General features: G+C 55.8%; 1 protein-coding gene across 1 annotated transcript in view; it reads left to right on the top strand.

Moving 5' to 3' along the window:
* Positions 1-24,735, top strand: part of CROCC2 (ciliary rootlet coiled-coil, rootletin family member 2) — a 72,946-nt gene that overhangs the window by 27,836 nt on the left and 20,375 nt on the right. Inside the window, exons 14-24 of the mRNA XM_087424515.1 lie at positions 168-314; positions 647-877; positions 5,715-5,908; positions 9,352-9,479; positions 9,918-10,087; positions 10,738-10,914; positions 14,095-14,208; positions 18,033-18,176; positions 21,669-21,886; positions 22,568-22,727; positions 23,926-24,081. Coding sequence (XP_087280641.1) covers positions 168-314; positions 647-877; positions 5,715-5,908; positions 9,352-9,479; positions 9,918-10,087; positions 10,738-10,914; positions 14,095-14,208; positions 18,033-18,176; positions 21,669-21,886; positions 22,568-22,727; positions 23,926-24,081 — 1,839 coding nt within the window. The remainder of the gene's footprint in view (positions 1-167; positions 315-646; positions 878-5,714; positions 5,909-9,351; positions 9,480-9,917; positions 10,088-10,737; positions 10,915-14,094; positions 14,209-18,032; positions 18,177-21,668; positions 21,887-22,567; positions 22,728-23,925; positions 24,082-24,735) is intronic.

Genomic DNA, 24,735 nt, shown 5'->3' with positions numbered 1-24,735 from the left:
CCACCATGGGACTCCTTCCACCCCGTTCCACACAGAGCTCCGGCTTGCACACCTCCACGACTTGGGGCTCACTCCCTCTCTGGCACCAACAGCTCTGCCCATGAATCTGAAAGTCCCTCCCTGGCGTTCCCACTTGGGGTGACCGCTGTCCTCCCTCCCTGCCCTAGGCCGAGTCCAGCAACACTGACCTGGAACTGCTTGTGTCCCGGCTGAAGTCAGAGGGGGTGGAGCAAAGGGACTCTCTGGCCAAGATGGCCACCCTGATGGAGGGGCTGGCTCAGGACAAAGGCGCCCTGAACCACCTGGTCCTGCAGGTGAGACGAGGGCCCGGGTGGGTGGACCTTGCCCTGAGCCTCGCTTCCCTCAGGGGTCTGTGAGGCTTGGTCCCAGCGCTGGGTCTCCAAGCCCTGGCCCCTCCTTTCAGCCATCCTCCACCCCATCTTTTCCTTTCCTGGACTGTGAGCAGGTGTAGGGGTCAGAGGCCCACAGAGGGACAAGGGAGCCTGACAGACCCTGGCCAGGCCTGAGGGAGGGGAAGCCATACCCACACCAGGGCAGGCCAGGGCAGCAGTGGTCAGCCCATGGAGGCTGAAGGCGCATGGTGCGTGGGCCTGGATGCAGACCCTTCCCGGCCCCCTGCTGGCAGCTGGAGCAGGAGCGGGACCAGCTGCGGGAGCAGCAGAAGGCTCTGGAGCGAGAGCGGGCAGGTTCCCAGGAGCAGCTGGCACAGGCGGAGCAGCAGCTGGAGCTCGTACAGGCTGAGCGGCGGGGCCTGCAGCAGGACTGCGGGCGCCTGGAGGAGCAGCTGGAGCAGCTGGAGGGGCAGGCGGCCCAGCTCCAGCGCGAGAGGGCCCAGCTGCAGGAGGAGGTGGGCCAGGTGAGGGGTCCACAGGGTTCCCGGCCCCTGGCCCCCGGCTGGCAGGGCCGCCCCAGCCTCTCTGGAGTGTGGACAGGTCACACATCACCTTGAGAAGTCACTCTGGCTCAGGATGTCAGCACCAGGCTTGCTAACTGACCAGGCTAATTTGGAGCCGGCTTCCCAGTGGTGAGGGGTGGGGGTCAGGGGGAGGGATACGCAGAGAAGAACGTTCGCATCAGGCCCGTCCCTGACATCCAGGGGCCGGGTTCTGATCCTCGTCACCCAGTGATTTCCGCACACTTGGGGGTGAAGGGTAAAGGTAAACCACACTCCTTTGTCTGATTTCTCTCCTTCGTGGACTACATCTCCACAGCTGGACTCCCCACTTACTCATTCACTCGTGTATTCACGCATTCGCTCCCAAATCTTCTACGGACAGAGATTTTTCTGTTGAGGAGGACAGACTCAGTGGGGAGTGATGCTGAAGCAGTTTTGCTTTTTTCTGATCTCAGCCTCATTGGTCCACACGGACACCCTGTCCCTGCAGACTTGGGCCCCCAGTGGCATTCGGATTCCATGGCCCCTGTCGCTTTCAGGACTAGGTACAGCCTCTTTTAGTTTCTCAGACTCGTCTATTTTCTCTTTTTTTAATCGAAGTATGATTTCCATGCGGTAAGCCAGTGTACTGCTCAATGACAATCGTATGCACACTGCCATCAAGATGCAGAGCCTCTCCACCAGCCCAGAAGTTTCCCTGTGCGCCTCCAGTCACCATCAGCCCCAGGCAGCCTCTGCTCTGATGGGTACCACCATGGACAGGTTTTGCCAGTTTTAGAACTTCTTGTAAATGGAGTCACAGAGTACAGGCTCTTTTGTGTCCAGCTTCTGCCTCTCAGCATGATGCCTTCAAGTGTCATCCATGTTATTAGGTATACCAAGAGCTTATTCTTCTTGACTGCGCAGTAATATTCCACTGAATGAATAAACACATTCACTTACCCATTCATCTGCTGCTGGACGTCTGGGTTGTTTCTAGTTTGGGGCTATAATGGACAAGACTGTGATGACCATTTGTGCACAAGTTACGTACACATACAGTCATGCATTGCTTAACGACAGGGATACGTTCTCAGAAACATCTGGTTGGGCGATTTCATCATCATGGGAACATCACAGAGTGTACTTACACGAACCTTCATGGTAGAGCCCACTACACACCTAGGCTCACGGTACTAATTTTAAGGAACCACCATCGTGTGTGCGGTCGGCGTTGATCGAAACGTTGTTATACGGTACAGGACTGTATGCTCGTTTCTCTTGAGTAAATACTTAGGGGTGAAATTGTGGAGTCCTTGGGTAAGTGTGTGTTGAATTTTGTGAGAAACTGTCAAGCAATTTTCTGAAGTGGTTGTGTCATTTCCCTCTACCACTGGCAGTAGACACTTCCAGCTGCTCCTGGCCTTGTCAACATTTGGTATCATCCGCTTTTATTTGTGGCTGTTCTGTGTGTGTGAAGTTATATACCATTGTGGTTTTAATTTGCATTTCCCTGATAACAAATGATGTCAAACACCTTTTCATGTGCTTAGTGGATAGTCACATACCTTATTTTGTCAAGTGTCTTTTCAAGTCTTTCACCCATTTTTTTGTTGGGTTCCATATTTTGGTTGTGGATGTGTAGGAGTCCTTCATATATCCTGGATACAAGTACTTTGTCAGGTAGAGGTACATCTCTTGTTTTCCTCAAGTTCGTGACTGGCCTGTACATTTTCTTAATGGTATTTTTAATGGACAGAAAATTTTAACTCTGGCAAAGTCCAATTTACTAAATTCCTAAAAAATTTATGGCTAGTATTTTCTAGGTCCTGCCTGAGAACTTTTTGCCTAGCCCAAAGACAAGGAAATATCCTCCTGTGTTTTCCTCTAGCCCCTACATTTAGCTCTATGATCCGTTTCAAGTTGATTTCTGTGAAGTGGTTCTCAGAGTGTGTTCCCCAGACCAGCAGCACCAGCATCCTCTGGGGACTTGCTAGAAATGCAGATTCTCAGCCCACACAAACATGCTGAACCAGACTCGGTGGGCAGGGCCCAAAAACCTGGATTTTAATTAGCCCCACAGGTGATTCTGATGCACACTGAAGTGAGAGAGCCACAAGTGTATGGTATGAAGTAGAAACTGAAGTCTATTACTTTTCATACTAATGTACAGTTGTGGGCCGGCCCCGTGGCTTGGCGGTTAGGTGCGCGAGCTCTGCTGCTGGCGGCCCGGGTTCGGATCCCGGGCGCGCACCGACGCACCGCTTCTCTGGCCATGCTGGGGCCGCGTCCCACATGCAGCAACTAGAGGGATGTGCAACTGTGGCATACGGCTATCTGCTGGGGCTTTGGAGGAAAAAATAAATAAATAAAAATTAATGTACAGTTGTTCCAGCACCACTTTTTGAAAAGACTCTCCTTTCCCCTTTGAATTACCTTGGCAACTTGTTGAAAACAAATTGATCATGTGTGTGCATATGTGTGCACAGATCATATTGTTGATCTGTGCAAATCAATCTGTTTGTTCATCTTTTCATCAAAACCACACTGTCTCCATTACTGTAGCTTTTTAGTAAGTCTGGAAATTAGGGAGTGGGAGTCATCCAATCTTCTTCTTCTTTTTTAAGATTGTTTCAGCTGTTCTAAATCCTTTGCGTATCCATATGCATGTTAGAATCAGCTTGTCAGTTTCTGCCCCCCAAAAAAACCTGCTAAAACTTTGATTGGGAGTGTGTTGAATTTATAGATCAACTTGAGGAGACTGGACATCTTACCTATATTGAGTCTTCCATCCATGAATATGGTATATCTCTCTGTTTCTTTCTTTACTTAATTCCTCTCAGCTGTGTTTTATAGTTTAGGTCAAGTTCCCAGCCTGTTAGCCAAGGCTTTATCCTGGGCTGCTGAGGCTCTGGGCCCTGTGCTAATTAGAAGCTGGCAGACACTTCAAAAGGAAATCTGCAGTAGAATGTCAGGATCCCTTGACTACATCTCAGTTATCCAGCCCCCTGGGGTTTTGGCTGCCTTGGTATCTCTAAGGCCTTCACGTAGATATGTTGGAGGTGCATTGTACAGCTATTCTAGCTACTCTAGGTGGGAGGGTTGGTCTCCACAATATACTTCACCATTATCAGAAGCAGAAAGTTCTGGTCTTTATGTTTGAAGAATATTTTCACAACGTATAGAATACTAATATAGCTATTATTTTCCTTCAGCATTTTAATGAATTCATTCCACTGTCCTCTGGCTCTCATTGTTGCCATTTGAAAGTCAAATGTCGGTCTTATTGTTGCTCAATTAAAGGTAATGTGTTGTTTTTTACCTCTGACTTTTAAAGATACTTTTCTTTGTCTTTGGTATTCAGAAACTTTACTAAGATATATCTATGTGACATTTTCTTTGTATTTATTATTTTGGGGGGTTATGGCTCATTTTAAATCTGATATATTTTATCAAATTTGGAAAATTCTTATCCAGTGTCTGCTCAAATATTCTCTCTCCTCTCTTCTGAAACTCTAATTATACATATGTTGGACCTTTTTACCTTGTCTGTGTGTCTATTACACTCTTTTCTGTATTTTCCATCCTTTTTTCTCTTCATGATTTAGTCTGAATACATTCTTTTGTTTATCTTCCAGATTATTGGTCTTCTATTGTGTCTAATCTGCCATTGAACCCATATATTTATTCATTTTGATTATTGTGTTTTTAAATTATATTGTTTATATTTAGTTCCTAGTTCTATTGTGAAATTCTACATCTTGCCATTCATCTTCTTGAACATTTCATCACAGCTATTTTAAAGTCTGTGTCTGATAACTCCAATGTCTGGATAGCCAAGGGGGTAAGAAGGCAGCTGTGTTTATTTTGTGTTCTTATATGTGGTTTTGCCATATGATCCTTTTCCTAATATGCCTGCTAATGTTGATTAAATGCCAAATATCATATATAAAAAATATGGAAATAATTTGAGGATCTTAATGATGCTGTTCTTCTTCTAGAGAGGATTACTTTTGATTCTGGCAGGCAGTGAAGGTAAATGATGACCATAATTCATGATTGAGGTCGCTCAGACCTGAGCTTCAGTTTTTATGAGGGACAGTCTAGTTCTGATTCACCACTACTCTTAGCGAAGTCCTTCTGTGAATACAACTAGAAACCTGGGGTGTTTATCAGGAGCCCTCTGCTATGATGGCTCTGAACTTGAGTTTTTTTACCCCTAAGGCCAGAGTACTGCCAGAAGCTCTCCTTGGCTTCTCAATTTCTCAGCCAAAACTTTTAAGTCAGCAAATGCTCTAAGACGAGAAGAGACACCGAATGGTGGCTCTTTCTTCTATTTCCCTTCTCTACATGGTCTTGGCTCCTTCGGTCCCAGCTGTCTTGGCAGCTCTCTGAGGCCTTATACAGATTCTGGTGATATATTTTTCTACATTTCTGTGATGTTCTTGGTGGAAGTGTTGGTCTGCAACAGTCTGGTCTTCTGTTACCTTCTGTTGCCATTCTATGCAACGTTTCCTGCCCTCAGGACACTTGTGGCCCAACCAAGGTTACCATTTAGACTGGCAGCTGGCTCCTCCCTGGAAGTGCTCAGCCCAGGAACTCCTCCATCATAGTTACAGGAGTAGAGGTCCCCTCTACTGTGAAAACACACACGTGCTTCTGAGGTCCGATATGTCTTAGATCCACTCTCCTCCTCCACATCATTCTGCATGAGATCGCTTCTTTTGAAGTCCCTCTTTTCCCTTAAGAGGCCCCTCCTCAACCTCCCACTCACTGTCTCTTTCTCTGCTGGACTCATCTCTTTCCCACCATCCTTTAGGTCACATGCAAGAAACAGGCCCTGGAGGAGCAGCTGGCCCAGAGCCTGCAGGACCGGGAGGCCCAGAGGGATACTCTCCAGAGGGCCCTGCAAGAGAAGGAGGCTTTGTCTGAGGAGCGGACTCAGCTGCTGGCCCAGCAGGAGGCCCTGGAGAGGCAGGGCTGGCTCACGGCTGAGGAGGCAGCTGATCTGAGGTACCCAGGGACCCACATGGCCTCACCCTCAGAGAGCCCACAGTGTGGCAGGGGGCAAGCACTCACTTAGCGGCAGTAGGGCAGGGCGAGTATGTCTATATGGGAGAGAGGCTGTGAGTGAGGGCCACCCACAGTGCCTGTGAATGGAAGAGCATCTAGAGGAGGGGAATCCAGTAAGAGCCCTGGGATGGCCTTCCTGAGAGAGGTGGCTGCACTGGCCAGGTGACAAGTAGCAGAAACCCAGCTCAGACCAGCAGAAAGAAAACATGAAATGTCTTTCCCATGGATCTGAGAAGTTCAGGGTACACATGGCTTTAGGCAAGGCTGGATCCAGGCACTCCCACTGTGCCCTCAGGATCCTGCCTCTCCCCACTCAGCTCTGCTCTACTCTGAGAAGATTGAGGAGATTTCATTCTCAAGCAGGCTCAGGGAGGGAGGTGGCAAGATGGCCAGAAGCCACTCTAGGCTCCATCCTCCAGCAGACATAGAGTGCCCTTCTCTCCATAAGGCCCGAGAGCTGCTGCCATTGACCATCTTGAGCCACTTGATGTCCCTAAACCAATCCTGGGCGTCAGAGGGGTCACATGCCCATCCCTAGAGCCAGGGCAGCATCAGCCCCAGGGAACCGTGAGGCTGAGAGTGGAGAAGGACAAGCCCCAAAGACCATCGGAGGCACTTCCAGAAGACATAGAATGGGCGCTTATAGGCAAGAACAGGGGGTGCCCTGTAGGCTGTTGCCTGGTGAGCTGAGCTGGTCCTGTGGCCTCTGTGGAAATCCAAAAGCCAACGGCTTTCTGCACCTTGCAGGCCCTTCTCAAAAACATCTAAATATTTTTGTAGACAAGATTTCCTCCTGGAATTCCAGAATCAGGGGGTCATGAGAACCCTTTGAGTCCTGGATCCTTGAACATCTTCACAGACAAACTTCTCCAGATGAAAGCTTGTGCAGTAATTGGAACAGAAAACCTGATGAAGGCCACTTTGCGTTGGTAGGAGCAGAAGGGTCCCAGGACCCTGCCTGTTGCCCCCACCCAGGCCCCACAGGTGCTCGGAAGAGCAGGTGTTGGGGGCTCCTTTCCTCCCACCAGCGTTTACTGCCCTGATCACGGGCCCTGGTCAGAAGCTTCAGCAGCCAGGGATCCTCTGCCGGCCTCAGCCCTGACCACTGGGCCCTGGGCCTCTACATATGGCGGCCCTGCAGCCCCCAGACAGCCACACACCCACTAAACAGTATTTCACAATGACCAGTCTGAGCTTCTGGTGACAGGGCTGCTTGGGACTTGTCCTGAAGCCACATCTGCCTGGTGCATATGCTGTGTGTTTATCTGGCTGGCTTCATGGGGCCGAAGGGTCTGGCTGCCACGGTTTTAATGAGCTCCCAGGTAATGGTGACGACCACCAGGCGTGAGAAGGCTGCCGCAGTTCCTCGCTTCTCTGATGCAACCTCCCACCGTGGGCTTGATGACAGAGGACTCAGGTTTCAAGGTCCTCCAGCCCCCAGGCCCTGACAAGGCTGCTGTGCTGGGGACACTCTCTCAGTTCACAGGGTGCCAGCCCGCTTGTCAGCCAGCAAGATGCAGTGGGGTCCCCACCTGCACCCCATGCTCACCCTTGCTGGCCGTGCTGGGCCTCCACTCCAGGAGACTAGGATGCTCTTCAGCTCCTGTGGAGGGAGAGACTGGATTCACCCTCAGATTCCCAGGCTTCTGGGTGAAGATCCTGGTGTCCGAGGAGCAGAGGCTGCATCTCCCAGAGGGGACCCAGCAGGCGTCTGGGAGAAGGAGGGTTCCAAGTGTACCTGAGGGGATTTCCTCAAGCAGAGCTTGAGGAGAGCGTTCCAGGCAGAGGGAGTGCTCACACAGACGCAGGGAGTGGGAAACACGTGGGGTTCTTATAGGGACTGGAAGAGGGGACTGGGATATCAGAGAAATGGAGTTTCTGGGCTCTGCAGACATCAGGGCTCCTGGAGGGTGTCGACGTGCCCTACCCCCAACAAATGTGGCAATGGTGTGCAAGGACAGCGAGGGAGACTGCGGCAGGGCCCGGTCAGGGTGGGCAAGGTGGCCCATGGCTCTCCCTGACCCATCAACTTCTCTGGGGTTGTGCATTCGCCGTTGTGTTCGTGTGGGTGTTTGCATTTGAGTGTTTGTGGTGTGTCAGTGTGTTGTTTGGTTGGTTGCTTTTTTCACCACACATCACGCAGCAGAGGGTGGAGCACAGTAACAATTATTAAAACGTGCTCGTTTCTGATTGACGGTTGATGGATTGGTTGTCAGAAATTCAAGCTGCTTTACCACCCTCTCCAGAAATGGGCGCTGCTGTGAGTTCCCATGTATCCATCCAGGTGTTTTCTGAGCGTTTGCATCCGTGTGCACAGAGACACGGAGGCAGCTGTTGTATGCAATAGAACCATCTGTGTGTGCAGTTCTGTTTTGGCAGGTTGCTTTTCAGAGCAACTCTTTCCATGACAAGAGAATAGAGAAGAGAGTTTCCTCAATCTCGTTAACAACTGACAAGATGCACCATAATTTCTAGAACATTCTGCCATTTATCAGCATTGCAGCTGAGTCCAGTTAATGCCCTATAGAAAGCTTTAGTGGACATCCTCATGCATGCATTGCTGGCTCATGTGTATTCCTAAAGTGGAATTGCTGGCTCAAAGATATTCACACTCTTAAGTTTTGAAATTTCCCATCCGCCACCCCCCTCAAAGAAAACGGTCCTCACTCCTTTCCCAACACTGGATATTATCATTATTTTAAGCTTTTGCTAATCTGATGCATGATCAATAACAGCTCATGGTTGTGATTTAAATCTCCTTAAGTACTAGTGGGGTTGAGCAAGTTTCACATGTTTATTGGCCATTCATGTTTTCTTTGTGAATAGCAGTCGTTTTTCTCATTTTCCTGTAGGATCAGCTGACTTTCTGTCATTGATTGGTAGGAGCTCTTTGTATATGATGGATATTAACCCTTTGTATATTTAGTGCAGATTTTTTCTTCACGTCTGTCCCTTGTCTTTTAAGTTGGTTTGTGGAATCCTTTCTGCACAAAAGCTCCCCCTCACTGTCTTTAAATGTATTCAGATCTGTTGGCTCCTTTATTTTTATTTTCTGGCTTTTGTGTCTTGCTTCAGAAGATTATAAAATATCCTTCTGTATTTTTTCTACCACTTTTTATAATTCTGAGTTGTCTAGTGGTTGGTTGTTTGCTTCATTTTGTTTTCGTAGTTAGCTTTTTAATCCACCTGAAACATTTTTTTGTATATAGGGTCCAGTTTGTTTTTAGAGATTTAAAATGAATGAGATGTCCTCCGTTTATGTTCTGATTTGCCAGCCTGGCCTTGGCAGGCGCTGCTCCATCACCTGGCAAATGGGCTACGCGCTGTCCCTCATCTGCAGGATGGCCTGGGTGACTCGCCCATTGTGTGATGACTCTCTGCAGGGCCCAGAGGGATTCCCTGGAGAGCAGCCTCTTGGAGGCCGAGCAGCTGGCGATGCAGCTGCAGGCGCAGCAGGAGCAGGTAGAACGAGAGGCCCAGAGCGCACGGCTGGCTCGGCAGGCCCTGCAAGGTGCTCGTCTCTCCACACATCAGCCCCCGATGCACTGCTTCCACTCACTCCCCGGGCTCCCGAAGGGGCATGTGTGGAGCTCATGTGGCTGAATGGGTGATGCCGCCACTGTCCCTGAGGGATGGGCACTTGCCTGGCCTGCTTCCAGCTCTGGCCCGAGGCTCAGAACTGGGCTGTGGCCACAGGGTCTGTGTGGCAGCCCCCTGCCCCATCCCCTGTGTTCCCACACCTGTTCAGCCCACCTGCCATGCGTGGCCTGGGCCTGGCCGTAGCCAATGCAGGGTGCGGGTTTGGGACACACACAATCCAGTGGGCTCCAGAGTACTCTGTCCCTGCCAGCTCGGGCAGCCGCCTCAGAACAAGTGGCCGTCACTCCACATGGGGTTCCATGATGTGGGGGCCCTGTGTCCAGTCCCTGATGCACCTGTCACTTCACAGTGGAAATGGAGCAACTAAAAAGCACCTGGGAGGTCCTGGAGACAAAGCTGCAGTGGGACGTGGGGCAGCTCCAGCAGCAGGTGGCGCAGCAGGAGCGTGATGTGCAGCTGGCCCTGGAGAGCCAGGCACTGGCCCACCGCGAGGACCTAGCGCGGCTCCAGAGGGAGAAGGTCTGCTTCCCTGGGGCCACCCAGCTGCCCGGTGGCTTCCCAGGAGTCTACTATGTCCCAAAGAATAGCAGACACTTGGGGGAGGGGGCCTAGGAGATCAGCAGGGAGATGGAGGTGCCCAAACCACACTGAGTCTGGGGCCAGAGGAGGACTCTTCACAGTTCTAGTGGGCAGTCCAGGGCCATGAGACCTGGAGCAGGTGTGCAGGGTGGGTCCTTTCCTTCACTGAAGAGGCCGGACCTGGATGACAGCTGACCTGGCTGCAGTCTGGGGACCGTAGCTGGAGGGAGCTTTGTCGCCTGCCTGAGCCGTCCACTGGTCACAGGCTCCTGCAGGCCTTGTTTGATGTGTCTTTACGCATCTTGCATGTCAGTGGTGCTTGGTGTACTGTGGAGGCTCAGGAAAGGTTTATGAACTGTTACATAAATGGGGGATGGTGGATGCTGTGGCCCAGGGAGCCCCTTGGCAGCACGTGCTTCAGTGTCACTGTTTGTGAGACAAGGGGTGTGCAACGGGCTGGACTGGACAGTCCCTGGGGACCTGCCCTGTCATCCCATGAACTAGGTCTCACTCAGGACCACTGGCACCTGCTGGTCTCACGTGTCCTGAACAGTGCAGTCTTCACAGCCTGTCCCTTTGCCTCGGCCTAGGAGAGCCTGAGTCTGTCTCTGACAGAGGAGAAGGAGGTGGCAGCACGCCGGTTGGAACAGCAGAAGGAGCTGGTGGCAAAAAGTGCAGCCAAGAGGGAGGCTCTGAAGGAGGAAATTCAGAGCCTGAAGCATGAGCGGGATGAGAGCCTCCTCCAACTGGAGCATGAAACGCAACAGGTGATGGAGGGACTGTGAGACAGTGGAGAGTCCTCACATCCACCTCACTGTGCCTTCTCTGACCCAGCAAGAGGTCTGTGTGGGGGCAACCTTTCTAGGTCACTGCTATTGCAGCTTTGGTCTTCCGCAGCAGACCTGGTAGATAAACATCCACCCACCTACCCATCCATCCATCCACCAACCCAACCATCCATCTGCCCATCCATCCATCCATCCATCCATCCATCCATCCATCCATTCATCTATCTGTCCATCCACCCACCCATCCATCTACCTATCCATCCACCTATCCATCTGCCCATTTATCTATCTGCCTATCCATCCATCCATGCACTTGACTGTCCCTCATTCACTTGTCCATCATCCATCCATTCACTTGAATGTCCTTCCTTCTATCCACATATCCAGCTGTCCACCCACATACATTGCCATCTATCCACGTACCCAATTGTCCATTCACACACCTGACCATCAATTTGCTTAAACATCCATCCAACTATCCATGCACTCAAAAATCCATCCACGTGACTATCCATCCACTCATCTGACCATCCATCTATCCAACAACTCACTCAATCCACTCAATCATCCATCCATTCACTTAAATATCCTTCCAGCTGTCCACTACTTGGCTCTCCATCCATATCTACCATCCATCCTTGTGTCTGACTATCCATCCATCCACCTGATCAACCAGCCAGTCATTCATCAATGTATCCAACTATCAGCCACCCACCTGACCATCCTTCCATCCCATAGGCTGTTGGGATTCAGACACTGAGCATATAAAATCTATTCTCCAAGTCCAGGCCCTTCCAGTATACCATGTCACCCTGAAGTGCTCACTGTTGAGTGAATGGAACAGACAAGTAAACACATTCATGTGTGTTGTCAGTGCAATAGGACTCCCAAATTTTGGTACAGTAGTCCTCCCTTATCCATGGGGAATATGTTCCAGGACCCCCAGTGAGTAGTACTGAATCCTATATATACTGTGTTTTTTCCTATACATACATGATGAAGTTTAATTTATAAATTAGGCACAGTAAGAGCTTAGCAACAATAAACAATAATAAAGTAGGCTTTGGGGCCATTATTAAGTAAAATAAGGGTAACTTGAACACAAGCACTGTGATACCGCGACAGTCGATCTGGTAACCAAGACCGCTACTAAGTGACTAATGAGTGGGTAGCATATACAGCATAATTCGCTGGACAAAGGGATGATTCATGTCCCATGCACGATGGAACGGGATGTTTCGAGATTTCATCATGCTGCTCAGAGGGCATGCGATTTAAAACTTATGAATTGTTTATCTGGAATTTTCCATTTAATATTTTCGGACGTTGGTTGACCATAGGGGTAACTGAAACCATGGAAAGCAAAACCACAGATAAGAGGGGACTACTGTACAAATCACAAATTGCAGGGGAGGAATTAGAGTAGCAGGCTTATTTTTTACAGTAATTATAGTAATTACAGTAACCAAGGCTTATTGTCAGACTCTCTGCATATCCCCGTTTTCCTGGAGAGAACACTAAGGCTCACAGGTGGGGAATACCTTGCCCAGGGTTGCACAGTACACCTGCTCTGAGCTGCTCCCCTCTCCTGCTTCCTCCACTATTCATGGAGAGGGAGGAAGCAAAGGCTTTGCAGCTATGGCAGCATTTGGGGGCGAGGCCTTGAAGAAGGAACAGGAGGTTGTCGGGCAGAGAGGGGAAGGGCATTCCTGGGACGTCTACGCATGGCACAAAGTTCTGTGCAGAACCTCTCAGGTTCCACAGTCCGCTAGAATGACTCACAGAACTCAAGAACATGCTACATTTATGAATACAGTTTTATTACAAAGGACACAAATCAGGTCAGCCCAGTGAAGAGACACACCGGATGCGGTCTCTCCCCGTGGCACCAGAATGTGTCGCCCTCCTGGCACACCAGTGTGTCCACTAACCGGGAAGCTCGAGGGTTCTGATTGGGGTTTCCTCACGTGGGCGTGATTGACTGAATCATTGGCCACTCTATGGAACTCAGTCTCCTGCCCCAGAGGCTGATCTCCCGTGACCCACAGCCCCAGTGCTCTGAACACGCTGTTGGTCTTTCCAGCGTGGCTGCCACAGTCACCTCGTTAGCATCAGCTCAGGTGTGATCCCAGGGGCCCATGAATAACAAAGACACTCCTCACATGGGAAATTACAGGGGTTTAGAGGTTCCACCCAGGACCCAGGACAAAGACCAGACAAATTCCTTATTACATAACGTCTTTCCCGGAGACTGCTGTGCGTAGACAAGCAAATAGAAATATATATTATTATCCCCCACCTTTATAACACAAAAAGTGTGAAAAGTCCACGCAATGTTCTAGGCCTTTCTTTTCTCAGAATCAGCATATCTTGGAGGTCTTTCCACATCTGTGTCTTTAGAGCTTGGTTATTCTTTTTCTCGGCTGCATAATGTCCTAATGCATGCAGATTATCATTGGTTTTGTTGGCCTCCCATCAGTGGACATCTGGGTTGTTTCCAGTTTTGTTGCTGTTATAAACAACGTCATAAACCATAATCGATGTCCCGAGTGGAGGTCATCCCACATGTGTGCACACAGGTCTCCGCCGCCTTCCCCAGTGGGCCTGGTCATACAGAGAACAGGCATTTGTGACTTTGATAGGCATTACCAGATTCCTTCCACCTTCCACAGCCTGGCCAACAGCAGCATTTGCTCCCCTCAGGGGGCTGGTGGGCAAAATGCAGCGTCTCAGGGCGTTCACGTGCACCCTCACCCTTAGTGACATGGAGCATTTTCAGAGGTTAAAGACCATTAGTGGCTCCTGCTCTGTGCTCTGGAGGAAGCATTGCCTGGAGGGATGGTGGGCTCCGGGGAGGAGGTGATATCTCTCTGCGCTGGGAGAGAGCAGGTGTTGGACCCGTGTGGGATGGGGAAGGGAAGTGCCCGGGGTGGGGGAACTGCCTGAGCCCGGGCTCCGAGGCTGGACCATGTCAGACCAGGGTGGAGGAGCCCCCTGCCCTCCTGGGGCTCTGGGTGCTGCCCCCTCTAAGAGTGTGGATGTGGAGCCGGGAATACGCCGCCTCCCGGCAGAGGCTCTAACACCCAGCATTCTACGGCAGCCTCTCCTAAAAGAGTCCCCCAACCCTCTCACAAGCACCCCCACCCCTGTCACACCCAGGCCCTGTCTCTGAAAGAAGCAGAGAGGAGCCTGCTGCGGGAGGAGCTCTCCAGGGCCACGCAGGAGCTGGAGCAGGTCCGGCAGGAGGCCCAGAACCGGCAGGAGCAAGCCGAGGTGAGCACCGTGTGCCCGTGGGCCGGGGACCAGACACCCGGCCTGGCCACCTGCACTGCCCAGCAGTCACTGGCAGACCCCCAGAGGCACCCCTTTCTGCCTAGTCCCAAGGACACATCCCCCTCCATCCCAGCACCCCTGAGCCTCAGCTTCCTCTGGGCACCTCCAGGTCTCCTGCTGGGAGGGGACACTGTCTTGATGGGAAAGGAAGGCCAGGTGAACCACAGCTGAGGGGGTGCTGTGGGAGCCAGTCCGTCCCCCGGCGGCAGGCCACGGGCCCAGGCACTCTACAGGCCCAGTTCTCACTCACCCTTGGGCCGAGCAGAGGCCAGAAAGGGGAGGGCCTGGGGCTGCACATGAGCCTGCAGCAGAAGGGCAGAACCCAGGCCTGTGCCCCCAGCCCCACCGACCCCCACCTTGCCTATCTGTGCCCTTGAGCTGCTCGTGATAAAGGATAACTGTGGAAACACGGGCGTGAGGCCTCCTGGGGCTGGATCACTGGAGAGGTCCTTTGCAAAGGAGAAACCAAACCGGGGAGGCCAGCACTGTACCCCTCACTGGGAAGGACACCCACAGAGAATCCCAAGCAGGATGGGGAGAGACCCCAGTAGGCAGCTGCCTGCCCTCGGCCAGCGGACCAAGGCCCACTTGTGCACAGAGTTCTGGGGGCAGCCAGCTGGGGTCACCTGGGGCCCCTGACTCCTCATCAGGAGCCCATGCACAGGGGCAGGACAGCAGCAGCAACCGGGACTCTGGGGAGTAGGGGCGTGACCCTGGGGGCCCTGTGGCCCCACCCCATGGGAGGGCTGGCCTGAAGGGTGCCAAGCCCCGTGTGGGTGACACAGAGACAAGTGCGCTGCTCACAGGAGGAGGTGATCAGAGCAAGGTGGTAGGACACGGATGGAGAGTTCAGAGAGCTGGAGGAGGGGTCAGGACCACTGCCCTGTGGGGCTGGCCTTGAGAGGAGACAGGCTGGGTGTGTGCACTGGGCGGGGAGGGAACAGCCTGGAGGCACAGTGGTGGGGGAGCACGGCTCCCCACCTGCAGGGAGCGTGGTCAAGGGTGGGCAGAACCCTGCACCTCCTCTCCCAAGGCTCCAACCTATGCTCCACCCCCTCCAGCCACAGCCACTCAGCTTAGCTGGGCTAGCACGAGGTCTCCTCTGCCTCCTGCCTTTATCCTTCAGGCCATCATCACCTTCTGTGACAGTGCTGCGCCTTCCTTCTAATCCTGGAGGCCCTTTTCCACCCTGGTCCCTGGTGTGTCCCCAGTCCCCAGGGCACAGGGTTAGATGCTCTGCTGGTGTTGAATGAATGACTCAGTGAATGAGTGCATGGACGGGACTCAGGCTGCAGTGTCAGGCCCAGAACTTCCCTCCATGAACTGTCGTGAGCGGGAACAGTTCTTGCTGACTACAGAGGGCTGAGCAGGGCAGCAGGGGGGAGCGAGAAGGCCTCCTGGCTGGGGGCTGGGGTGTCAAGACAGCAGGGCCTTGGGGAGGCCGCTTGGTTTAATCTGACCTGCCGGACAGCTGGGGGAGGGGGCTTGAGGCCCATCCCCGGGGCCCTGTGCTGTGGAAAAGAGTGTTGCAATTAGGAGCTGGCTGCCAGAGTGTTTCTTCACCCCCTCCTGCCTGACGTGGCGACCCGGATCCCCGGTCACTCTGAGCGGAGCAAGAGGCGCTCCTGGCACCCGGGGAAGTCTTGCCCAAGAGCCGCTCCCCATTAAGCCCCCGCCCCCAAGGCAGATGGCTGTTCCATGGGCACAGCCGGAAGGGGCGTGGGGGCACCATGGGGTGTGCCCTCCTTCTTCCCATCCCCGCCTAGCTGCTCCCTTGGCCCCACCCCGTCAGGAGAGGACCAGGAAAGACCTCACCCCCAACCCACCCCAGACCCTGGGAGCTGACATCCCTGCTCTCAGAGGGCCCTCCTCGGGGGCCTTCCCTCACCCTGGCTCTGAGCCTCCCCCTGGACTGGGGATGGCTTGCCAGCCAGCGGGGATCTTCGGGGAGCTTATTAAAGGTTCTTTTGCCACCTCGGCTTGGAAAATGGAAATTAAAACCCACTGAGAGGGGAGGGAGGGGAGAAATGCCAGCCAAGGAACACCAGTTGTAGGATGACATAACAGGCCCCCCTGGAGGGTAGAAAGGGCCCTCGGGCTGAGTCACTGCTGCCTCCAGGACTCCGGGCCTGTGCCCTGTCGCCCACCATCCTTGCAGGGGCTTGTCGATGGCCAGCTGCACTGGGCACCCATCATAGCAGCGCTGGGGCTGTCCTGAGGGCACAGCCATGACCTGGCCGTCCAAGGTGACGCCTGCCAGTGGAGAGGGACAGCAGGGGCTGGGGACAAGGAGATATCAGGAGGCTCCTTCACCAAGAGCAGGATGCACAGCCTGATGGAGCCCCAGCCCACCAGGGCCCTTGGGCAGTGGCTTGCAGAGTCCAGGTGGGTGGGAGTAGGGGGTCTCCCAGAGACCCGGCGCCGGGCCAGCACATGGGCATCCCTGCCTCCTTGAGCACAAAGCCAGCTCCGTCCTCTGCCCACTGAGGAAACCGCCACCCAGGGCCCTAGACCACCTGGGGCCAGGGGGGGCGGGGGGCGGTCCTGGCAAAGAGGCTGGGCTGGGTCTGCACAGCCTTGGGCTCAGGGTAAGCAGGCGGCATCCTTGTTCATGGACAATGAGGCGCTTTGAGAACTGCTCTGGCCGAGCCTGGCGCCCAGAGGACCCCTGCCTCCTCCAAGTGCCCATACATTAGCGATGAAGAGTGTCTCGGGCTCTGTGGCCATAGGAAAGCAGATTTGGGCCAGCCAAGTCCTGAATGGATGTCTGAGCTGCCTGAGTGTGGCCACGTGGTCCCTGCAAGGACAGCCCTGCCAGAGGGGTGTGGGCAGAGCCTGTGGCCCCCTCCTGGTCATGTCCTCATGTGGGTACTCACACATTTAGAACCGGCGGGGACCATGGGCGTCCCCTAGTCCCACCTGCCTGTTTGAAAGTTCAGGAAACCGAGGGCCAGGCTGACCGAGAGGTTCCTGTAGTCTTCTGGACTCGGGGGACAGGGCTGCTCCTGGGGCCCAGCTCTCCCCTTCCCTGGCCACTGCCATGTCTCCTGAGCTGGGGTCAGCGTTTTCTCTCCCTACATTAATGGCCAGACCCCCAGAGAAGGGGACCAGAGACACCTCCTCTGGGGAGGGAGAGACCCCTGCACTGACCACAGCAGATGCCCCAGGCCACGGGGCCACAGGACCTGGGGTGCTCCTTCCATGCCCAGCAAGCCCCTGAGGGCAGAGGCTCAGCCCCAAACTCATAGGCAAGAATGCCAACCCCACTGCCCGGCTGAAGGAGTCCCAAATCCAGCATCTTTCACGGACAGAACCTCTTCTCATTTGCCAGATGGCTGCTCTCAACCCCTCACTACCCAACAGCAGTGTTTTAGGCAGGAAAGGTCAGTGCTTAGGTCCCTTGCCTGGGCCCCTTCTGCTCAGCCCGCCCTGGCCTGGCAGCCTGGGAATCAGAGAAGAGGCACAGGGGCACAGGGTCAGCCCCTGCCCATGGGGAGCTCCCCTCTGGGGCCTCTGCCCCCACCTTTCACCACCATGTGCCCCCAGGACCTGGCATCGGTGGTGTTGGCCGTGGTCAACACAAGAACCCTGGCCTGGAGCCCCCAGGCCTGGCTCTGGCCCCCACCCGCCTTGTGCAGCCTGAGCAAGCAGCTGGTCTGGCCCCAGGACAGTGAGTGGTTGCCAGTGTGGGCCTGAGCAGACTACCAGCTGACCATGCCTTGGGTGGCCACTTGGTGCTGCAGCCAGCTTACTGCTCCCCCCAGGCCACCATCAGTGCCACGAATGCAGAGCTGAAGGCGCTGCAGGCCCAGTTTGAGGACGCCATCTCAGCCCATCAGACAGAGGCCACGGCCTTGAGCGAGAGTCTCCGGGAGATGGCGGCAGAGCGAAGCAACGCAGGGAGAGAGGTGAGGCATGGTGCCAGGGGGTGGTGCTGGGAGAGGGGAGGGAAGGCCTTCCTGAGAGCCAGGTGTGACCTGGGGGGTGGGGGAAACTGGACCCTCAGCCCGTGACCTGGGGGAAGCTGGACCCTCAGCCCAGAGACCCATCCATCCTACAAGCCATGGGAAGACCCAAGGCGAGGCGGTGCTCTGTCCGCACAAGCATGAGGCATGGACTCCACTGCACCAGGCATTGGAGTGGGGTGAGGCCACCCTGGGGGTGCCTGGGGTAGAGAGGCAGGAGGAAAAGTGCAGGGGTTGAGTGGGGTTTTCAGGGGCAGCCATGCATGGGCCTGGCCAAGGCCCTGAGGTTGACACAGGGGCCCCCAGGAGCCACATGATGGTGTCCTGGGGTGGGGGACAGTCTGGGGCAGGGAGAGCAGGAAAGGCCCCAGCTAGGCCGGGCTAGGGCTCAGCAGGCAGGCAGACTGGGGAGGTGTTTCTGAGGTCGATTTGACAGGACTTGGGATGCCTGAGAGAGGGGAGGGCAGGAGGGCATGGGGATTTGGGTTGGGGGGAGGGGAAGCTGGCGCCCAGGTGGGGCCCGCGGGGACGGGGTGGCCTCGTGCATTCCCTGGGCCGTGTGCCAAGGCTGGCAGGCGGATGCTGACCCAGCGCTCACGCACCGGGCCTCCTAGGCAGCGGCCGAGTGAGAGGGGGGCTCTGCCCTCCCCCAGCACCCCCGAGGGCAGGCCGAGAGCAGGCCCCAGAGAGGAAGGGAGCGTGATTTAACATGACAGGCTGTTTACTTTGGCCCCCAAAGAGAAAGGTCTCCTTTCAACAGATTTCAAAGTCGGGCCTGGTCAGCGACCACACGGGGAAGCAAAATGAGATTTTAAAACTGGGGGATGTGGCGGGAGGAGCCGGGGAGACTGGGGACACATTTGTTCTGGTGGGGTGAAGGAAAAAGGCACTGGCTTCATGAGAAGTTCAGGTCTCAGAGAGGGGCCCCAGAAAGATGAAGGGGCCCCCACAAAGGAGAGGAGCCCTCATAAAGGGAGTGGGGGGATGGGAAGGCTGAAGGGGGCAGGAGGAACAATCACAGAGAGAAGCAGCACAGAAGAACCCTCCCAGGCGCCAGGCTGGCCCAGGGTCGCCATGGATACCATAACATATTCACAGCCTTTAAACTGGAGCAACGTCCAGGCTTCTCGCAGCCCTGCCTGAGGTCCACACATGTGTGCGTGCACGGCTCACGTACATGCACACACTCACATGCACACATACACCCCTGGGCACATGGAGACCACACACATCCGTACACACACACGCACCCAAAGTGAGTGCACACGTGCATGCACACACATGCATGCCCCAGGCACTCACGTGTGGACACAACACTCACACATGTAAACACACATGGACATCACAGTGCACGCATATGTGCAACAAGCAGCACATGCAACTCCACACATACATGCATGCACATGCATCACACATGCATGTGAACAGACACGTGGGCGCTCATTCTGTACATGCACATGTACAAGTGCACACACCACACACTCACACATGCGTGCATACACATGTGTACACTCACACTTGCATGCACACGCATGAACACACACACCCAGACCAGGGCCCCACTGGGGCCCCCACTCGCCTCCCCTCCCACTGCCTCCTCCATTCAGATCCCTCAAACCGCCTCCCTGCAGGAGATTTCAAAAGAGGCTGTTTATACAATTTCTAGTAAAGAAATAATTATTATAATCTCATTAAGCGATTTGGCTGTAAAATTCCTGTAAAAGGGATGGTTGTTCTCATGTGGCGGAGGGAGGTGGGGGGGGGACCCTCCCCCGCGTTTGTTTTGCTTGTTTTCATCCCCCGCCCTGGGAAATGCAAACAGTTCTTCTATGATGGATAGGCCCTTTCGCTGGTCCTTGACCTCCTGGGAGGATTTCTGCTGAGCTTGGCGGAAAATGCTCAGCACGGCACGGTTGTGGCTCCCACATGTGGGGGTGGGAGGGGAGCAGAGGGGGCTCGAGCCCTTCCCAAAAACAGAACAACAATAACAGCGGGCGGACGCGGCAGCCGGGCCAGCCAGGGGCCTGGACAAGGTCCCAATGAAACAGCCAGCAAAGTAGGGTTTGCTTTTGGCAAACCAGCACCTCGACATCACTCCGAGTGTTGTGGCTTCCCCTCTCTGGGCATGGCCCTGCTGGCTTCCTCCACCTCCTCAGGGACACACGAGCTGAAACGGAGCCTTCTCCAGAGTGCCCTGGTCAGGGCCAGAGCACCGGCCTGGGAGGCAGGAGGCCAGGGGTCCCAGCAGAGCCCCCGCGAGCCTCCCTGGGGTGCTGAGGGGTGGGCTGTCCCTTCCCCAGGTCTGCACTCTTCTCCAGACCCTCCCACCTGGGGCTGAGCCCCAAGGCCTTGAGGTACCTTTTCTCCCAGTGCAAGAAGGACCCCTGACCCCCACCCACACTTCACCCAGGCTCAGCTCTCACGCCTCGAAAAACCACAGAGCCGGCAGGCCCCAGCTGGAAGCCCCCGGGCGTTAGGAGGGGGAGGACACAGGTCCTGGTTCCAGCATGGTGGGTGTCCCCCTCTGGGCTGGAGCAGGTCTGGCAGGGAGGAGGACTCACACCTGGGTCCGCTCACAGAGGTCCACAGTGGCCAGGGCTAGGGTGGACGTGGAGCACGTGGCTCCTACTGGCTCCAGAGCCTTCCCACCTTAGCCTCCGCTGCCCCCAGCCCTCAGGTTTGGGAGGCCCACGCTTCTGCGGAGCGCGCCTGGCAGAGTGCTCCTGTGACAGAGAACTTCCTGCCCGAGCAGCTGGGCAGCCTGGCCCAAGTGCTGCTGGTGGATTCCCAGGGCACAGATGCCCAGAGACCCTCCCTCCCCACTGCCTCCCCTACCGATAGGGAGAGGGGGCCTGCAGGAGCAGATGTGCCCTCGACTGTGCAGGGATCAGGAGCCTGGGCCACTGGTGCTACTGCCCACACCAGGGCAGGCAGTCACCCGGATGCCATGCCATTATTGAAGGAAAGGAGTGGGCACCAGGAGACAGCGGGTGGGGAGCGCCATCAGGCAGTGGCAGCTGGACCTGAGTGGGGACAGTGCAGACATGTGGGCAGAGCTGTGTCCCACACAGGCCCTGCTGACTGGTGGCGAGCATCCCCGGGGTCCAGGGATGGAGTGTAGGGCAGGACCTCGGCCAGGAGGAGTCAGGGTGTCCCCTGCCTAGGCTCTGGGAGAGGCCTTGCAGCCTCAATGGCAGTAGGGGAAGTGACCACGGGTGGGCAAAGCCAGGTTGTCTGCTTCTCCTTCAAGCACTTGGGGACCCAGGGCTGGGGGGCACTGGTACTGCCAGACCAGAGCCAGAGGCCATGTGCTGCCTGTGGCTCTCCCTGGAGCAGCAGCCTCTACCCGTAGCTGCTGACCCCCAACCCACAGCCCCTGACCACCCCCAGCCCGTGGCCCCAGCTGGCCCCTAGAGCTGCACGCTCCTTCCACAGGCCGAGAGGCTGCGGGCACAGCTGGAGGAGGCCCAGGAGGGGCTGGCCGCGCTGCGCCGGGAGCTGCAGGGCAGTGAGAAGAGCCAAGAGGGGCTGCGCAGGGAGGCCCTGGAGGCCCGTCGGGAGCTGGGCGACGAAACCCGCGAGAAAAACATGCTGCAGCATTCCAACACCAAGCTGCGGGCCGCCATCCTCAGGGCCGAACAGGAGAAGGCCAGGTATGGCAGCTGCTCTGTAGAGCATCTGTGGGGGAGCCCTCCTCGCCCCACAGCTCACCCCAGGCCATGGTGAGGACCAGGGGACAAAGCCGGTGGGACGTGGAGTGTCCTATTGAGATAGGCCAGATAATGGTGGGGTGGACACACCAGGCAGACCCAAGTGCCACCTGCCCATCCAGAGGGTCGACAGTGCTGGCCCACACAGGGGAAGGCTGGGACACCAACAGACCTGTCCCTGCCCTTGGGAAGTTCCCATCCAGCAGACAAAACAGGCCCCCAGTGGTCAGCAGGAGACAGCCAAGGTCTGGGGAGCAGAGGGAGGCCCAGGAGCCCGGTCGGGGGCTCTGAGAGGACCCCCTGTGGGAGTGACAGCCAGGCCAGGACTGCAGCCCTCGCAGGGGGCAGCAGAGGTGCCAGGCGGGTGCTGGGCATTGGGGCTCTGGGAGTGGCTGGAGGGAGGGAGGGTTGGGAAAGGGGCTGGAGACATATAGAGGGGCCATGTCAGCTGGGCCCTCAGACCCAAGGTGATGGGCAGCCCCAAGGAGGCCGGGCTTTGGGACTCTGTGGAGTCAAGATGTGGGGGGAGCCTCCTAGGGTGAGGTGGGCAGCCGGACAGTCATCGCTGGAGATGCTGGAGCCCCAGGTGGCTCCCCTGGCCCCAGCCTGTGACACTCTGCTCAGTTTTAAGCGTTCCAAGGAGGAGAAGGAGCAGAAGGTGCTGGTCCTGGAGGAGGCCCGAGCTGTGGCTCAGAAAGAGGCCAGCGAGCTGCGGGCCAGCCTGCAGGAGGTGGAGCAGGCACGGGAGGCTGCCCGCCGGGAGCTCCAGGAGCTCCACAGAAAGGTGAGGGAGCCATCCTGGAGCCCCGTGCCGGGCAGAGATGACCTCCACCTTGGCCCCAGTTCGTCCAGGCCCCCCCAGGTCACCCACAGGGCTGTAGAGCAAGAGCTCCAGACGTGGCCTCCCTGCCTGTGCCTTTGGAACATTCTGTCCCCAGACTTGGAGCCACCAGTTGAAGGGCCTGCTTGGACTCATGGGGTTCCTGGTTGGGTCTGCCCCATGGGGCACAGATGACAAGCCTCAAAGTTAATGGCTTAAAACAACCATTTTGACACTCATGAACCCTGAGATCAGGAATTCAGCCAGGCCCAGAGGGAACAGCCCGGCTCTGCCCCACTGCACTCACCTACCAGCCCTGAGAAGAATCCACCCGGGGCCTCGACGGTGGGGCTGCGCTCTCCTGGAGGCATCTTCCCTCGTGTCCCGTGACTGCTGCTGGCTGTCAGCTGGGGCACCTCCCGTGTCCCTGAGTGGCCCAGGCTTCCTCCCAGCGTAGCCACCTCAGGGCTTGGGGTGAACAAAAGGGTGCTGCTTCCTCTATCTGCCTCGGCTTCCCATGTCAGGGGCCACTGACGCGGAATTCCCTGTCTCAGGCCTACCCAGGGGAGGCGCCCAGACCTCCCCTCACAGAGTGAGGCTTTGAAGCATTGGACCATTTTTGTCAGACTCCTGCAGACAGCTAGGTCAGGAAACCATCTCTGGCAGGAACAGCTGCCATTTATCCCACCCTTCTGTACCCGGCATTCTGCACACATCACCTGCCCTCATTTGATCCTCACAGCCATCCCTGAGGAAAGTTCTAGTCCCTTCCTTTCCAGACGAGGACACTGAGGTACAGAGAGGCTAAGTAGTCGGACAGACCAGGGTCCCTGCAAGTGACAGCCAGAAATTGAGCCCAGAGCCCGCACCCCGAGCACTGCCCACACTCCCTAATCAGCACCCCCGCAGCCCTGCTCCCTGCCCAGCGGTGCTCCATCAGGGTGTCTGCTCCAAGCGCCACAGAGCGTCCTGGCCCCAAAGAGGAGGTGCCAAGTGTGTCTGTGGAGGGGCTCAGGGAGCCAGCTCCAAGGATGTGGTCTTGTGGGGGCACAACACAGCCCCCCAGGACATGTCAGGGGTCAGGAAGGGCCCACTGGCCACCCCGGCCCCTCCCAGCACAGAGGCCCAGGCAACTCCATCAGTGCAGGCCCCACCCTCCCAGGTGAAGACACTGGAGGCCGAGAATCAGAGGAGGAGCCAAGAGGTGAACTGGCTGCAGGCCAGGGTCACACAGGATGCTCAGCGTCGGCAGCAGAGCCGGCAGGAGGCGTTGGAGCTGCAGAGGCAGGTGGCCGAGGTGGAGGCCACCGGGAAGGAGGTAGGAAGCTGAAGGAACCCTGGAAGGGGCAGCAGAGACAGCCGGCGCTGTGAGAACTTGGGATTGATGGGGACAGCAGAGGTCCAGGCTGCCCCAGGCCGCCCTCTCACCCACATGCTCTGTGAGTCTGTCTGCTCTCCCAGGGTCAAGGGAGAAGGACTCTGACTGAACTAACCCAGTTGAAGGGAAAACCCTTCCCTGCACCTCCCAGGGGTCTTGTGTTTTAGAAAAGGACAGAGTCTCGCCCAGGTGAAGTGAGAGTTCTGAGCCTGGGGAAAAGCGGGGGGCCCTGAAATGACCAATTGTCCAAGAGCCTCAGGACTCTGAGTTCACACCTACACCCAGGCCTACACTTGGGTGTCCCCACGGCCCTGACATATGCACACACACGTGCACACACACATGCACACACACGCACAGTCTCCATGAGCTCTCTCCCAATGCCTGCACACGCGTGTCCCCATGCCCCTCCCCCCACACCGGCCTTCACCGCCCCCATGCCAGCTTGAAAGACCCTCTGTTCTGTCCCTGGCCCTGCCCCTCCAGTTGTTTGCCGCAGGCCTGCGCTGCACGTGGCGAGGTGGCCTTGGACCCCCACACACACACAGCCTGAGGAGGCCTCCCTGGGCCTCGGCCTGCGTGGGGCCCTCTGGT

Source organism: Ceratotherium simum, chromosome 37 (genome assembly GCF_057802395.1).
Source record: "Ceratotherium simum simum isolate JZ-2026a chromosome 37, ASM5780239v1, whole genome shotgun sequence".
Classification (NCBI taxonomy): Eukaryota; Metazoa; Chordata; class Mammalia; order Perissodactyla; family Rhinocerotidae; genus Ceratotherium; species Ceratotherium simum.
Note: the sequence above shows the minus strand (reverse complement) of the source record. Positions and strands in the feature narration are given on the sequence as shown.